Source organism: Gekko japonicus, unplaced genomic scaffold, assembly GCF_001447785.1.
Source record: "Gekko japonicus isolate JY-2015 unplaced genomic scaffold, Gekko_japonicus_V1.1 scaffold927, whole genome shotgun sequence".
Lineage (NCBI taxonomy): Eukaryota > Metazoa > Chordata > Lepidosauria > Squamata > Gekkonidae > Gekko > Gekko japonicus.
In genome coordinates, this window is record NW_015169805.1 from 140,044 (window position 1) to 156,831 (window position 16,788).

Genomic DNA, 16,788 nt, shown 5'->3' on the forward strand with positions numbered 1-16,788 from the left:
AAAAAGCACCGTCAAGAAAAATCAGGGTGTTGGGTTTTTTTTAAGAAATCAGATTAAATTTTAAAATTTTTAATAGGTCCTTTTTCATTGGCGTTTTGAATTACTAGTTTTGCAATTCTATATACGTTTCACCTAGGAAATAACAACCAAAAGGATGGGACTACACATCAACGCAGCAAAGCGACATCCCCAGTGGTGCTCCTGCTAAGCTGTGCTTGTGAGCGGCCGCTCACTGTCACAGGAAGCCCCACTCAGTAGCAATCTGGAGCCACGCAGGGTCTTGCACTGCCCTTTGCCCATTTTAAGATTACAGCAGTTACATTCTGCTCAGGGTGTGAACGGCTCTGCTCGGTTTTGGGGGGAAAGTAGAGGGAACACTGGTTTCCACTTTGTTTGTAACCGTCATGCAAACACAGGGGCAGTGCTTAACCAGTGTGATGTAGTGGTTAAGTGCGCGGACTCTAATCTGGGAGAACCGGGTTTGATTCCCCACTCCTCCACTTGCACCTGGCTGGATGACCTTGGGCAAGTGCCATAGTTCTGATAACAGCTGTCCTTGAAAAAGAGCAGTTTCTGTCAAGAGCTCTCTGAGCCCCACCTACCACACAGAGGGTGCGTTCAGTCGGGGGATTTACAACGGTTAGGGTGCTGGTTCCAACCGGTGTACTTATGGGCGTTCACACGGCGAACATCTGCCTCCCATCCCTAACCAGTGTAAATCCCTTTAAACCGTTGCACTCTGCCACTAGGTCTGAAGTGGTGGTAAACAGAGTGGAATGGTTGTAATCAGTGCACCCCGGCGTCTGATCGCTCTCCTCCGTTACAGAGACACTTCCGTCGGAAGCCTGAGGCTTCCGGCTTTCCCCCGCCATTTTTTTTAAAAAAGGAAGCGATATGTGCTCAGCAAAGCTTCGCCCTGAGCGTTTGTGTAAAAAAAAAAAAGCCTTTTTTAACTTCCAGGAGAAGTCCGGGACTACAGGGAGGCCAGGTTGGGCTTTAAACTTTAAAGGTAAGTGCTTACCTTTAAAGTTTAAATGTACGGGGGGGTTGAGCATGCGCAAAAATCGCCATTCTCTGAATGGCTGCCTATGCGCATGCTCAAACTGTCCTTTAAAAAAAAAAAACGCAGACGCCCGCAGCGTGTGAGCGGGCGTCCACCGGAGGGCTCCACAGACAGGAGGTACGTCTGATCGCGTTTATGCCGGCATAAACTGCACCGGTTCCAACCGGTGCAGTTTATGCCGGCAGAAAGGCCGCGTCTGAACGCACCCAGAGTGTCTGTTTTGGGGAGGGGAAGGGAAGGGAGTTTGTAAGCCGCTCAGAGACTCCCTTGGGTAGTGAAGGGCGGGGTATCAATCCAATCCAATCTCTTCTCTTCTTCTTCTTAACGTTTCTTACCCCAATCTATTCTACTCGGAAGATCCCCTCGCCCCAGTTTTTTCTCTTTTCTGGCCACTCTTAATATTCCCAGTCAAGGGGCAGAGATTAAATACGGTCATGAATGACATTTGCAGAGAATAATCAGTGAAGGAGAGCAGGGCAAAGCCCTCCCCTCCCACTTGCCATTTCCCCCTGAAAAAACGCCCTTCCCTGCAGCATTTAGGCACCAGGAAAATACAAGCCTGGAAACCCTTGCTTGCCCTGTAAAGCGTAAATCCATCCTAAGCTGGTGGTTAATGCACCACAAGAACCACACCGAGTTTAAAGCAAGACTTGGAAGGGATTGTGTAAGTGGCTTTTTTTAAAGTCGTATTGTGCCATTTGCAACTATTACAAAACGGTAAAGGGGGGAGATGCACCGGTTGAAACTGAAAAGCTGCAAAAACGGCACAATAGGAAAAGGTGGCCTTTAAGCCTTTCAAATTGCCTTTTGAAACTAAATAATGCGCCCTTAGTTCTTCGGCACTGTTCTTTCGACACGGCCTGTGCTAAAAGTTTAATGCCCTATACGATATTCAGAACAAGTTCGAGAAACACGCACACAGCTACATTATCTAATTGCAAAGGCAAAACTGAAAAGCTTGAAAGGGGAGACCACTGCGGGGGTAAAAAAGCCACTTACCCATCCTTCCTCGTCCAGCCACTCTGGTTAGGGTGATTCCTTGCTAATTTGTGCGGCTGCAGCAGCTTAGCATGTAGAATGAGGTGCTTTACTTTGCAGATGGAAGAGTCAGCAGGATTTGCCTTCAGCAAACCTGAAAGAACAGGCTGTTTTTAATAGCGTACTGCAGTGCCCCACTGTCACTCACCTGGATGCTCTATTCAGACTGACAGGTGATGCATCTTCTTGCAAAAACACATCACTACTAATTAAAAGATAACACGTAAGGGTGTCATGACAGGGCACTGAGATCACATTCGTTCAGTCTTGATATGTCAAAGAGGTTGCCCCGAAACTGCCTCCCGTGGCACATCAGTATCATTTGGACAATCCGAAAACTTAGGCAGCATGCATGGTACAACCCAAACCAGCATCCCCTTTCATCGCAGCCGCTGATGCTCATGTGCAAAGTCCTCTCGTAACCTGCGGTACCCGCATCAACAGGTCCTCCCAATATGCTACCACTGTGACATGGGAGACCAGTTTTGCAGAAGTATGACACGAGACTGTAGTCTGTTATTTTGGGTTTCACCATCTCATGTTCACTTGCTGAACACTGAAGGTTTTCTAATGGGAGGGGGGGGGAGATACTCAGATCCCAATTTTTTTTTTAGAGCATGGAAGTAAAATACAGAAATGCTTGTCATGCTGAAGTGACATCACCTACTTCTGCAGATATAGGAAATTGATAAAGTATATCTGAGAGAGTGGCCTAATACTTCTTGGAAGTCCTGCTGAGGAACTCACAATCCAGTAATTTGCTCTTCATGTACCCCTTAACCACTTAACTGAGCCCGCTTTGCGGGGAGGGCGGGGTATAAATTTGATAATAAAATAAATAAACTCAGCCTGCAGGGAGATGCATGAATTATGGAGCTGATGAGAAGAAAGTTAAATGCAAGCCTTTCCCACTTGCTTTAGACCTCTGCTCTCCCTTACGCCCCTCCGTAAACGCTTTCTTTTCCCCCCCTTCTCTTCCCCCCCGCCTTCCCCTTTTTAATTCTGCCTCCTCCTCCAACATCCACATGATATCCCCCCCATTCTCCTCAGAACCACTCATCACCCCATACCCTTCCCACCCCACTCTCCTTTTCCTGATGCTCTCTTCATTCCACAGTTCTTGCTCTCCTCGTTCCACACTGCTCTTGTTCTACCTCCAATCACGCCATTACCCTGTCCTCCACAGCATTCCCTGTTCCCATTCTACCAGAGCTTCTGTTTTATCTTCCGGCCTTCTCATCTCTCCACACACTCCCCATACTTCATATTTCACATCTCTTTCTATCACTCCCCTCTCTTTCCCACCTCAAAACGCCTCTCCTTTCCTCTACCCCCGTCCCACCACCTTGTAACTCCCAGCCTCCTGTCCTCCCACCACCACTCAGTGGGTGCCTGTAGCACCCCCATTCCCCCCTCTTGCTTGCCCGCTGACACTCCTGCCCCTTCCTTAACACTCCTGCTTCCACCTACTTTCTTCCTGCCCCCCAACCCTCCTGCCACTGCTTTGTCCCTCTCCCCTTGACCACTCACTACTTTAAAACAAAAAAAGCCTGGTTGCATGGGGTTGCTAGGCAATCCCATAATGCCAACTGTGACCTCATGAGATACCAGGCTTCCCAAGTACTTACCGTGATTCGGCGGGGGACACAGACGTCTCCGCAGGATCATTCCTGCGGGGACAACAGACGCGGCGCACCATCCCATCGCCAGGAAGTGATGCTCTGCCAATGGGGCTCGAAACTCGATGGTACCATCGAGTTTTCAGCCCCATTGCCAGAGCATCGCCCAGCGTTACTTCCTGGCAACGGCATGCTGTGTTACAGGGAGGAATGGTCCGGCCGGGGAGCATGTTTCCCCCGCCGGATTGCGGTAAGTACTTGGGAACCCTATGAGATACTGGGTTTTTTTTTCAAGCTCGCCATTCTGGAATTTTCCCACAATTCAGGGTTTATTCGGGTTTGCAGAAAATGAGTTTTTTTACTTACTCTTGGAGACCAAAATTAGAATTAACTGTATGATATTAATATTTTACCTACAAGTGCTTCAGAGAGTAAGAAAACATGTAGACAAGAACCAAGAGAAAAGCTAGCTTTCAGTTAAGAGGTTTTGTTTGTAGAATGGACACATCATTGAAACAAAAGGCATCAGATGCCATCTTCGAAGAGGTATTCACCTCCTCTTTGGTACTAAGGCCCGTAGCTACGATGGGGCTTTTGGGGGGCTACACCCCCTTTCTTAAAGGCACAGCCTCACAAGAATTTACCCTGTAAATGCTTTTTTCAATCATTTTTAAACATTTTCTTAAAAGCATGCACTTCTTTAAGCAGAGTGGGGTGTTGTAGTTGACTAATTCCTGCACTGAGCAAGGGGGATGGAGTAGGTGACCTCTAGGATCATTTCTAAATCTGTGTCAAGAAATTGTTCTCTTTTAAGAGAGTTTTTCTGCCTAAGTGTTAGCTTTCTTGATTATAGAAGTCATCACCTCCACCTGGCCAGCTTGTTATCAGAATTGTTCCTTAGGCTGGTAGAAGTCATTAACTTGCAACAGCTGAGAACTGTCATCTCAATGGTTGATGGCTCGCAATTTAGAGATCTATCCTGGTAAAGTTTTATGTGTTTTTATACAAATTGGGAGTGAGTTTACTGGCCAAACCCCGATAAGTACTTCCAGTGCCACAATTACCATCTACCAGAAAATTTATTCTCCCTCCCCCCACTTTCTCAGCCTGCTATTGTCAAACTCTGGGGCTAAGATTTGCAGAAGACTCTATGCTTTGATGTTCAAAGGCTTGATTCCGCAGTAGCCGAGTCATAATCCTCAGAATTCTGGTTTTTCTTTCTGCACTGAGAACATCAGCCCCACCAGGAAAAAAATTTGCCCCACAAGCCACAAAATCCTGGCTACGGGCCTGCTGGTACTGGACATTTTTCTGTCAGATAATGTAAAATAATATGTTGTAGCAGGCACTATCTCAAAACAAGGACTTCTTTCTTCAGATAAAAGAAAAAGAAATGGGGCTATAAGAATAGAAGGCAGAAGAATAGTCAACATTTGGTAAAACTGGAAAGCATGGTCCTGAGAATAAAATCTAAGTATTGGTTAGTATAACCATACGATATTCCTATAAAAAAGTACAGAGGAGGGGAACTACGATGATTAGGGGGTTGGAGCACCTTCCCTGTGAAGAAAGGCTGAGGAGTCTGGGACTTTTCAGTTTAGAAAGGAGACGACTAAGGGGAGACATTATGGAGGTTTATAAAATTATGCATGGAGTGGAGAGAGTTGACAAAGAGAAATTTTCCTCCCTCTCCCAAAATACTAGAACACGAGGGCACCCAATGAAACTAACAAGCAGTAGGTTCAGGATGGACAAAAGAAAATACTACTTTACATAAGAACATAAGAGAAGCCAATGTTGGATCAGGCCAAAGGCCCGTCCAGTCCAACACTCAGTCACACAGTGGCCAAAAATACCAGGTGCCATCAGGAGGTCCAGCAGTGGGGCCAGGACATTAGAAGCCCTCCCACTGTTGCCCTCCCCCCCAAAAAAGCACCAAGAAGACAGAGCATCACTTGCCCCAGTGGCTAATAGCCACTGATGGACCTCTGCTCCATATGCCTATCTAATTCCCTTTTGAAGCCGTCCATGCTTGTAGCCTCCACCTTCTCTTGTGGTAGTGAATTCCATGTGTTAATCACTCTTTGGGTGAAGAAGTACTTCCTTTTATCCGTTCTAACCCGACCGCTCAGCAATTTCATGGAGTGCCCACGAGTTCTTGTATTGTGAGAAAGGGAGAAAAGTACTTCTTTATCAACCTGCTCTATCTCATGCATAATCTTATAAACCTCAATCATGTCACCCCTCAACTCTTTATACAGAGAGTGATTAAAATGAGGAATTCACTGCCAAGAGGACATAGTGATGGCCACAGCAATAAACAGCTTTAAAAGGGGATAAAGACAGATTCATGGAGGATACATCTATCAATGGCTACTAGCCAAGGTGACTGAGGGGAACCTCCACATTCGGAGGGACTAAGCCTCTGAATCCCAGAGTCAGGAGGCAGTATCAGGGGAAGGCCTTGGCCTCTATGCCCTGTTGCGGGCCATCCAGAGGGACTGGCTGTCCACTGTGTGAGACAGGACGCTGGGCAAGATGGACTACTGGTCTGATCCAGCGGGGCTCTTCTTATGTTGTTATAATTGTTCAAAATGTTTCGTGTTAAGGAAATGAGCTGTGATTCACAAAAGCTCATACTGAACGCTGTTAGATTTTTAAGGAAGGGCCGTGACTCAGTGGCAAAGCACCAGCCTGGCACACAGAAGGTCCCAGGTTCGATCCCCGGCATCTCCACTTAAAAGGGTTCAGGTAGGAGGTGATGTGAAGGACCTCTGCCTGAGACCCGTGGAGAGCTGCTGCCAGTCTGAGGAGACAATACCGACTTTGATGGACTGAGGGTCTGATCCAGTATAACGCAGCTTCATGCAATCATATGTGAAGACGCCAGCAGTTTTCTTTTAGCAGACAAGTACAGAGACATCCTAAGCAGAGCTTAACTGTCATATAACTCAGCTAAAGACTACGCTGGCAAAAAATGAGGATGCCGCAAGCCGAACATAAAGGTTTCCCCACACAAGAACCAATTCAGAGAGATAAAAATGTAAAGAGGCCTAGAAAGTTACATACTTTTCAAACAAATGCCTGCTAACTTCTGCATCCACCGCGCTCAGCGGATCATCCAGGAGGTAGATGTCTGCATCCTGGTACACTGCTCTGAAAGCACACACAAGAAAAGTATCAGCTGAATCACTGCCCCAAACAAGTGCGTAGTCCTGAGGATTCCCCAGCACTTTTTTGCCTAAAGCCTTCTACTGCACAGAGGGTGAACACTCTTCATTCAAATCCACAAACAAGCACAAAGCAGGCAGAGACCCTTTGAACCCGGAACTCCAAAGAGGTTTGGGCTGCTATCCAGTTTCTGAAGCCCTGGCCATTTAAAAAAAAAAAGTTAGCAAATGACAACCCGTGACGTTCATCAAAGGTAAAAGGTAAAGGGTAAAGGTACCCTTGCTCGAAAGCCAGTCGAATCCGACTCTAGGGTTGCGGTGCTCATCTCTGTTTCAAAGCCGAAGAGCCAGCGCTGTCCGAAGACGTTTCCGTGGTCATGTGGCCGGCATGACTAAACACCAAGGCGCACGGAATGCTGTTAGCTTCCCACTGAAGTGGTACCTATTTATCTACTTGCAATTTCTTGCTTTCAAACTGCTAGGTTGGCAGGAGCTGGAACTAGAGACGGGAGCTCACTCCATCATGTGGCACACTCACGTCTCGAACTGGTGAACTACCGACCTTCCACAGTCTGCAGTTCAGCGTCTTAACCACTTGAGCCACCGCAGCAATAAAACAAGTGGTCAAATTTATCAAATGCCGGGGGGGGGGGGGATGTATGCCTAATCATGGGGGGGGGGCCTCTGAGCTCATGGCTCAGGCCAAATGGATGACTCCCCCCACCCCCGCTGGCCCTGCTCTGAACAAAAGGTTGGCTCCCCTCGCCAAGAATCCACACAGTCCCCTTCAGCTGACTGTACTGCACAATAGTTGAATGCAGAGGCAACTCTGGCTGTCTGCAAACCAGGCCCTGCCAAACGCAAGCGTGCCTCGGCAACCCCGGGCCTTTTCTCTCTCCCATTTCAAACCAGGGTTTCAAATGCTGATCTGTGAAAACTACTGTTGCAGCTGGTGTGCGTACAACTCTAAGCTAGGGCTAATTCAGACAAAACAAGAGTGGGGTTTGTTCTGGAGAGGGGAGGACAAGTCTGGCTCCCAATATACAAGCTGTGAATAGCACAGAGCCCATGTAACCTGTAAGCTCATACGATCTGCCCAGATAGAGACAGACAGATAGACAGAAAAACACAGAGAAGGCCTGCTTTGTACACAAGAATACTTTCCCCACTCTTCTCCTGTTTGCTTCTCTTGCAGGGTTTTGTGGAAATAAGTCACTTTTGGTCCACATTGGGGAGAAAACTGGGATACAGACAAATGTTCATCAATCTAATGAGGCATTTTCACTTACTTGCCAAATCAAAGACCGACCCTCCTTGTAACGCAGTTTACAATACTGAAAGTCAGGGTGCAAGCAGACGTCATCGTCCCAAAAAGTGCTAGTGGTTTGCTATAAATAGCAGCTGTCGCTGCTGTGGTCCTGCTGCCACAGATTGTCAGTTCCTTGCCAAGCTATCCATTCAGTTACGTACACTGAAAGTTCGTTTGCACGCTTAAGAACGTCTTGAAAAAGACTTACCTGGCAAGATTAACTCTGGCTTTTTGTCCCCCACTCAGTGTGGCTCCCCGATCTCCTATCACTGTCAGGTCGCCATCTGGCATCATTTCCAGATCCTATTTAAAGAAGTGATTTTCCTGTGTGAGAATCATTTAACTTAACTGCATAGTTGGTTGGTAATTCCAAGAGAAATGGCAGCACTGAGGGGTCAACCCAGGTCTTAACGTTTCAAATTCCAAAATGGCTGCTACTTCACGGATTGAGGAATGAGGGAAAATAGACAAAGGAAGGGCCCAATAACCTATAAGGAAAGAAACACTGTACAAGAAATGTAACTGTCGGGGAGGGGGGGGGACACCTTTAGTACAGCCCAGTTTATGAGTGAGATTATATTCTTAGGACCAACCTTTTTGAGTCTGTGGGCACCTCAGTTCTGACATATGGTGGCAGTGGTGGACGCTACCACAAAATGGCTGACACAGGAGGTGGACCCACCACAAAATGGCTGATGCAGGAGATGAAGCAAAGCACAAAATGGTTGTCACAACAGGCAGAGCCAACTATACCCTAGCTCCCTCCCCAAATGTACAATCAGAAGGATCAAACACTATACATTCAAGGATCATAATTCAAGGAACTAGAACAGCCATGAATACACTATTGTAGAATGAATCTGACACTTTCCTTCAAAAAGATTATATACATATAAATACATTATATGTATGTACACACACTGTATATGTTCATTCACATACGTTCATGAAAGAGTTCCACAAGGCAGCAGATGAAGCTTGAAACTGCTCTCTAGTGCGATGTTCGAGTGCTTTCTGGGATCTTATTTCATCACCAAATGTGTTCTACATAAACTCACAGAACTTGGATCTGGTTTTATTTTTTTAAATGACCGATGTTTTAATTCTGTCATAAAAGACTAAAAGGAATGCACCAGGTGAGTTTTCGGTTTCCAAAAAGGTTGTATTCGTAAAAGCTTTAATCTGTCTGCTTTTCACCTATCTTACTACCGACAGCAGCATGGGAACAGGCCCTGAGCAGAGTATGCTGCATGATACTTTTTCAACTGCCAAGCAAAATACCTGTGCCTTTGCTAATCTCTCTCTTGATGTCCTCCCAGATCACACCTATCTCTGAAATCTGCTCTTCGCAGAGCTGGAACGCCCTAAAGCCTTCAATTCACCAGGACACCAGCTTAAGGAGCCAACTGCATTATTTAGCATCGCTGTGGCTGCATCCACAGGGCAGTTCTGCTCTGCCTTGGCTTCCAAATCGGGAACAGCGTTTTTCACAGCACCCCCACGACATCCTCCTCCAATCGTCCACTTTCCAGGTTTTCCCCGGGCTTTCCCCCGACCTCTCCTAAACTAGCTTTGCTACAACATGTCTGCTAACCAAGCAGGTTAGCACAGCGCCTGGACCATGAGATGTGCATTTTTGAATCTCCTGCCCACATCAGCACCACATCACCCCTTTCATTACCCTCTGGACACCGTTTCCCCACCATGCCAGCAAAGTGTTTTTGAATAGAGTAAGTAAAAACTAACAATGTTTTTAAAAAGCCTTTCAGTGGCACAGCAAGGGAACAGGGTGGGGGTGGCAGCTATGAGATAACCACGGAAAGGATGTAGGAAGCCCGTGTTTGGGGGGTGGAGCCTGGGGAGGGCGGGATTTGGAGAGGGGAGGGATTTCAGGAGGATATGATGCCGTAACGTCCACCCTCCAAAGTAGCCGTTTTCTCCAGGGGAGAAAAAGTTGCTACTGCAAATGTCACTGTGTTTGCACTGGCAATCAATTCAAAACAGAGAATCATCTCCATGTGGATACAGCCTTTTCTCCGACTAACAGAGTAGCATGAAAGATGGTCTCACGTTCATTATTTTCTTGGAGGGTTTCTTTCATTCTTGTTACAACAGCAGTAGAATAATCTTTGAAAGATGGGCCAGGTCACGTCTCATCATAAACTGAAATTTCATTCGTATTCATTGATATCATAGATAACATGAAGAATGTAGTTGCCTGATCACTTCCTCATGTGGAGGAATTTGTGTATAAATGCCCACTAAGTTGCTACCAAGATGAAACTTTTATATGTACTTTATACATTCGCGTTTGTACTGTATATCTGCTTATATTGTTTTGTGTGTGATAAGAAGCAAGTTACTCTGACTGACCTCACTTTTCAAATGACTTCCAAGTTGTAGTTTAATTTTACTTATTTATAACCTGTGATGCAGATAACTCCTTTAAAACACACACACAGAGACAAACACATGCAGGATTTATCCCTTAACGACAACTAGCTAATCTACAACTAAAAAGCTAATTTACAGCCCACAAGAGGATGTTACTATTTTTCCCCAGCTTCATTAAACAACCTGCTCGTTTCATTTCCAGTACCATCAGTTTGTTTCAAGAGCTCTATTCATTAGAATGCACGTCCCAGATAAAGAAGAGGAGATTGGATTCATACCCCACCCTTCACTACCCAAGGGAGTCTCAGAGCGGCTTACAAACTCCTTTCCTATCCCCTCCCCACAACAGACACCCTGTGAGGTAGGTGGGGCTGAGAGAGCTCTGACGGAAACGGCTCTTTTTCAAGAACAGCTGTGCCAGAACTATGGTTTGCCCAAGGTCATCCAGCCAGGTGCAAGTGGAGGAGTGGGGAATCAAACCCGGTTCTCCCAGATTAGAGTCTGCGCACTTAACCATGACACCAAATTGGCTCTCAGTAGCTTAAGGTTGCCAGTCCCGGGTTAGGAAATTCCTGGAGATTTGGGGGGTTGGAGCCTGGGGAGGGCGGGATTTGGAAAGGGGAGGGACCTCAGAGGAGGTCAATGCCACACAGTCCACCTTCCAAAGCAGCCATTTTCTCCAGGGGAACTGATCTCTGTAGCCTGAAGATGAGGTGTGTTACTGGGAGATCTCCAGCCACCACCTGGATGTTGGTGACCCTACAGTATCTGTATAATGTTCCACTATAGAGAGAGAAAGAAGGGTACATTCAAACCCAGGGCTTTTGTTGAGGTCATACACGAGAACCACACCACCTCATTAGGCATAGTGGATTTGGCCCTCACTAGGAACTAAATTGGAGCTGCGGTGGCTCAAGAGGTTAAGACGCTGAACTGCAGGCTGTGTAAGGTCAGCAGTTCGAGACCCAAGTGTGCCGCAAGACGGAGTAAGCTCCTGTCTCTAGTTCCAGCTCCTGCCAACCTAGCAGTTCGAAAGCAAGAAATTGCAAGTAGATAAATAGGTACCACTTCGGTAGGAAGGTAACAGCGTTCCGTGCGCTTTGGTGTTTAGTCATGCCGGCCACATGACCACGGAAACGTCTTCGGACAGCGCTGGCTCTTCGGCTTTGAAACGGAGATGAGCACCGCAACCCTAGAGTCGGATTCGACTGGCTTTCGAGCAAGGGAACCTTTACCTCGGAACTAAATTCCACTGAAATCAACTGTTGGCAGCGAGTAGGTAGTCCTTTTCTGGGAGACTACACGGAGGACGTTCCTCCTGCCTGGAGACGGGCCCTAAACATGAACAAGCTCACATGCTACCCTTTGTGAAACACGGTGCAAGAAACTGCCATTGGTTCACATCTCGTTTCCCAGCCCAAACGCAAGCACCAAAATAAAAACACATCTACCGCACCCAGTACACATTTGTGTTCTATGTGGAACCACTCTATGTACAAGAAAAAAACCCTCTGTTAAATGCCCCATAATCATAATCCCTGCTTATTATAGGGGTTAGAATGTTGGAACAGAAATGGGGGGACCCAGGTTCCGAACCCTGGGTGACCTTCATGCCAATCATTCTCTTTCAACCTAACCCACCTCACAGCACTGCTGAGAGGATAAAATGGACGGGGAAGGAGAAACAGGCACACTGCCCTGGGCTCCCCTGGAGGAAAAATGGAGCAAAAATACACAAAACAAATTAAGTATTCTCAAGATTTGGGTGTTTGGTTGCAATATTAAATTTGAAAAGTAAATTCCACTACCATTAAAAGCATTTGCATCCAAGTAAGCATGCAGAAGGTGGTTTTCCTACAATTTACAAGATATGTTAAAATAAAACGGTTCCTCAAATACACTATTTTCAGTTTTACACACTGAAACAGGCAAGTTTAACACACCAGACTATTTTCATGGCAAGGTGTGTAGCGTGTATTATTTCAAAAGCAACAACTTACTTTTTTAAGAGCACAGGCTCTTAGAACCTTTTCGTATTTTTCTTTTTCATAGCCTTTCCCAAACAGGATGTTGTTTCGGACCGTACCAGAGAACACCCAAGGCTGCTGAGAAACATAGGCAATTTTTCCTTGAGCAGCTACGCAACCTTTGCTTGCAGTCAGCTCACCGAGGATAGCGCTTAAGACCGAAGACTGCAGGAGCGTTGGGGGAGAACAAAAACCAGATTTTCCAAGTTGAAATAGGCACACACACTCAAATCCTCTAATTCTTAATATTGCATATAACAAATATAATGCCCCAATCTCTTAACTATGGTCAAGAAATCGGGAGTGGGTCACAGGAATGTGTGCTCCTCTTTCCACTCGCCCCCCCAGCTCCCAGCACACTCCTGACCTTTCTACCAGCTCTTTCCCACAGTTAAGATTGGTTTGTGTCTGCTTTTAGCCATAGTTAATGCAAACCAGGGCTTTTCTTCTGGGGGAATGCGCTGGACCAGAGTTCCTGAACCTCTTTGGCAAGTTTCTTTTTAAAATGTTTGAAAGTTCATGAGCTTTCAGTACACAGATTGGAAACTTAATTTCCTTCTTGAGCGTTCCGGCACCCCACCCCCAAAAGCCCTGAAACTAACCATGTGTGCCCTCTTAACCAAGGTATGCTAGCCAACTGGCTGCAAATGCTTACACTACTGCAGTTGTTCTAGATTTCTTAAACTGTTTCTCTTTTTAAAAATCAACAACGTTACCAGTGTTTAAAAAATAATATTTACACGGCCAACGTTAAAAAAACAGACCACCTAATACAAAGTTCCACTACACAGTGACAGTTGCGCATAAGAACTGGTGTTAGTCATTGTGCCCCCGCAGCCCACATTGCTCTAACACAGAGACCAATCCATCTCCCCTGCAACAAACACTGTTAACACTGCTATGCTGACACTGTGCATAAACCAATTGTGCCAGCAGCACTGAACGCATGAATAAGGACCCATAGGTGGGCTGCAGAGCCCTTCTCAACTGGTCACAAGCCAGTTTCTCTTTGCTGTCAAGCCACAGCCAACTTATGACGACCCCGTAGGGTTTTCAAGGCAAAAGACGTCCAGAAGCTGGTTTGCCACGGCCTGCTAAAGGGCTACTATAGTGCAACCACATTTTTTCTCTTTTTTGCTGTATTTCGGAAATACCTGTTGCATAGGAGGCAAGGGTTCCATGTAGAGATGTCAAACCACCTGCCCAGCATCTCTCAGATCTTTAGAGGCAAGCCAGAGGGTGGAGGTAACGTGTCACATGTGATGTCAATCTGCCCAAAAATCCAGGTGTGATGTAAGCGTGTCGGGCGATGCTCTGGAGGGCTCCCAAAACTGGAGTTTTGGGGGATGGCCAGGGCATTGCCCAACACACTTACATCACATCCAGGTGGTGTGATGTCACACAACTTCATTTCCCGCTCCCGGATCTCTCTTTCAATAGTCCGGGGAGCAAGGGTGGGAGGGCAGGCCCACGAGCGGGAGCCTCCCGTAAGTGGGCAAAGGGTAACCCTAGTACCATGCCGTACCTCCTGCCTCTCTTTGCTTTCATGCAGAGAAGAACAGCAGGCATGGTCACTCTACAGCAGAGAAGACTCCTCCATGCTTCTGACCCTGGCCTTATGCTCCTGGTGTCTGGCTTATGTTGCCCATTCCAACTCTTTTCATCTGCTCCCCATGGCCCTGGCCTTGACACCAATGAGATCACAAACACATGAAGCTGCCTTATACCGAGTAAGACCATCAGCCTATGAAGGTCAGCACTGTCTACTCCAATAAACAACAGCTCTCTGGGGTTTCAGGCAGAGGTCTTTCACATCACCTACTATCTGATCCTTGTAACTGGAGATGCCAGGGATTGAACCTGGGACCTTCTGCACGCAAAGCAGGTGCTCTACCACTGAGCCATGGCCCAGGTTGTAACAACAGGCTTGGCCCTGTGCTTTCCCCATCATATGATTCTGATGTCACATGACTTTCTGTCACGCGCTTGAAGTTCAGTGGTTCCTAAGCCTGGAAAGGTTGTAGACTGCTGAGTTATGCCATAAACTGGAGTTTAGGAAAGGACAGAGAATTGCAGAGCCTTCAATGGATCCTTTTACCACATCCATCTGCTGGTTCTTTCCCCCTTACCCACGCATGGCTTTTGCACTAGAGGAGTTACAATGAGAAGGGGCAGGGTCTTTCTAAAAGGCATTCTGGAGATTTCTCACATCAGAAGCTGCTTTAATTGCAGGAGCACAAGGCCTTGATGTAACACAGCACAGATCAGGTGGCCATACAGTTCACCTTTAGACTATTTAAATATATTTCACCCACTTAATTGACAACCTACTTCTCTCAACTCCTTCAGCCTCCTCAGAAGTTTGTTTGTTTTGTCTAAAAGTTGCTTGGAAAAGGCTTATCTCATATAATCACTTACAACAGAGAACTCTGTATTACTAGGTCAGAGTGGCTCCCTCAGGCATATGTCAAAGACGTCTCAAAATCACTGGAGTACAGCCATTCAAGGATGTTTTGTATCAACTGGTTTACTGGTACATCACAGTTTAGGTACAACATGCATTATAATTATGTTCGTACACATTTTTAAGTGTACAAAATTCAGCAAAAAATGAAATTCTAAGAGGTTTCGCCTGCAGTCAGAGCGCCAGAAGAGGAGAAACGCTGCTTTCCATAACTTCCAAATACCTCAGGATTAGAAGAAAGCATTCTTCACATTTTGTGAACAGCTTAGTTCTAATTCTCAACACCGTAAAGAGCTGAAGTTATGACTTACTTTTCCTGCTCCCACCGGACCAACCACGACTAGTAATTCTCCCCGTCTGACAGAAAAGGAAATGTTTTGAAGGGTTGGTGCTTCCAGAATCTATCCATTTGTGAAGAAAAGCTGTGTGTTAATTCTTACCAAGTATCAGATTTGAAGGCTGCAAATCCTGACTGCCTGCACTGAAATTAAATCGGATTCACTTCCAAGTAAATAGTGTAAGGCTCGGAATGCACGTTTCAGAATTTATGAGGAAACATACATTCTCAGCATAATTTCTGACAAGTTTAATCTGTCCAGCATATTTTCACTCTACGTTTTGTCATAAGCTGTGGGTTTATCAACATCCGTGCCATTTTAGGATCAACTCAGCCACTTTATAATATATATATATGACTATAAAGAAGCCCTGCAAATAAAGTCATTGTATTCATTCATTCATTAGATATTCTATCACTGCTCACCCAAAGGGTCTCACGGTGACTCATAACATAAATAAGTTAAAAAAATAACATTAAAACGTTTATTACTGTATCGTTATTTATATGCCAATAAAAAGCTTTCGATTTGATTAAAACCGTTTAGGAAAAAATTCGGAAAAATAATTCTAAAAACTAAAGGTGTGTGATTTTTTTTTGAAGCCGAGGAAAATACTAAAACACACACACAGTGTGACTCTTTGTCCATTTTAGGAATCCAACTGGGAGGAGAACTGAGGAGAAAAAACAGGTAACAGGTTGGATCCTACAACTTGGTGAAAGGGGGGTGGATTTTAACCGATTCCTCCCTCCCTCAACAGATCTGCCACTGTTCCCTCATTTTGTTTGTGGGGGGCCCTGTCCCCCAGGAGTAGCATTTCAGCAGGCATTCCAGTCTAGGGGGGGGGTCAGAAAGTCACACAGCACTGACAGAAATCTTATCAGTGGATTTTTTTCCCAACAGGATCCAAGCCAACTATCCTCAACCAAACTGGAAAACAATTCCTCCCTAGATCACCCATCTGGAGACAATTCCTACTCTGTACTCACCACAGCTAAGTGGCTCTATTCCGGAAAACTAACTACAGAAAACAACCCCTGGAAACTCTCGTCTTCTTAAATCCTATTCTGGAGCCGCGCCACATGGTGGCAGCAACATCACATTTCATTAACACTCCCCAGTTCATGTGGCACAGAACAGGGAAGGCCTGATAATCCGGACGCCACATTCAGCACCTCAGGACTGATCAGGACCTAAAGGTATTTTTAAAAACAAAATTGCTGGTCGCTATCCAACACAACGTTAAGTGCCCTCAAGCCCACTGAACACGGCAGGCTTATCAGCATTTATGTCTGGAGATGAATTGCATCTACTATTTTTAGAAACAGCACTTAGCAGCAAAATCATTCCACTGTGTACTTCCTTG

At 45.9% G+C, this 16,788-nt stretch overlaps 1 protein-coding gene across 1 annotated transcript in view; it reads right to left on the reverse strand.

Annotated features, from left to right (window-relative positions):
• ABCC4 (ATP binding cassette subfamily C member 4) overlaps positions 1-16,788 on the reverse strand; it is a 177,631-nt gene that overhangs the window by 128,467 nt on the left and 32,376 nt on the right. Inside the window, exons 10-13 of the mRNA XM_015417130.1 lie at positions 15,396-15,485; positions 12,594-12,785; positions 8,408-8,502; positions 6,790-6,876 (exon numbers count right to left, since the gene is read on the reverse strand). Coding sequence (XP_015272616.1) covers positions 6,790-6,876; positions 8,408-8,502; positions 12,594-12,785; positions 15,396-15,485 — 464 coding nt within the window. The remainder of the gene's footprint in view (positions 1-6,789; positions 6,877-8,407; positions 8,503-12,593; positions 12,786-15,395; positions 15,486-16,788) is intronic.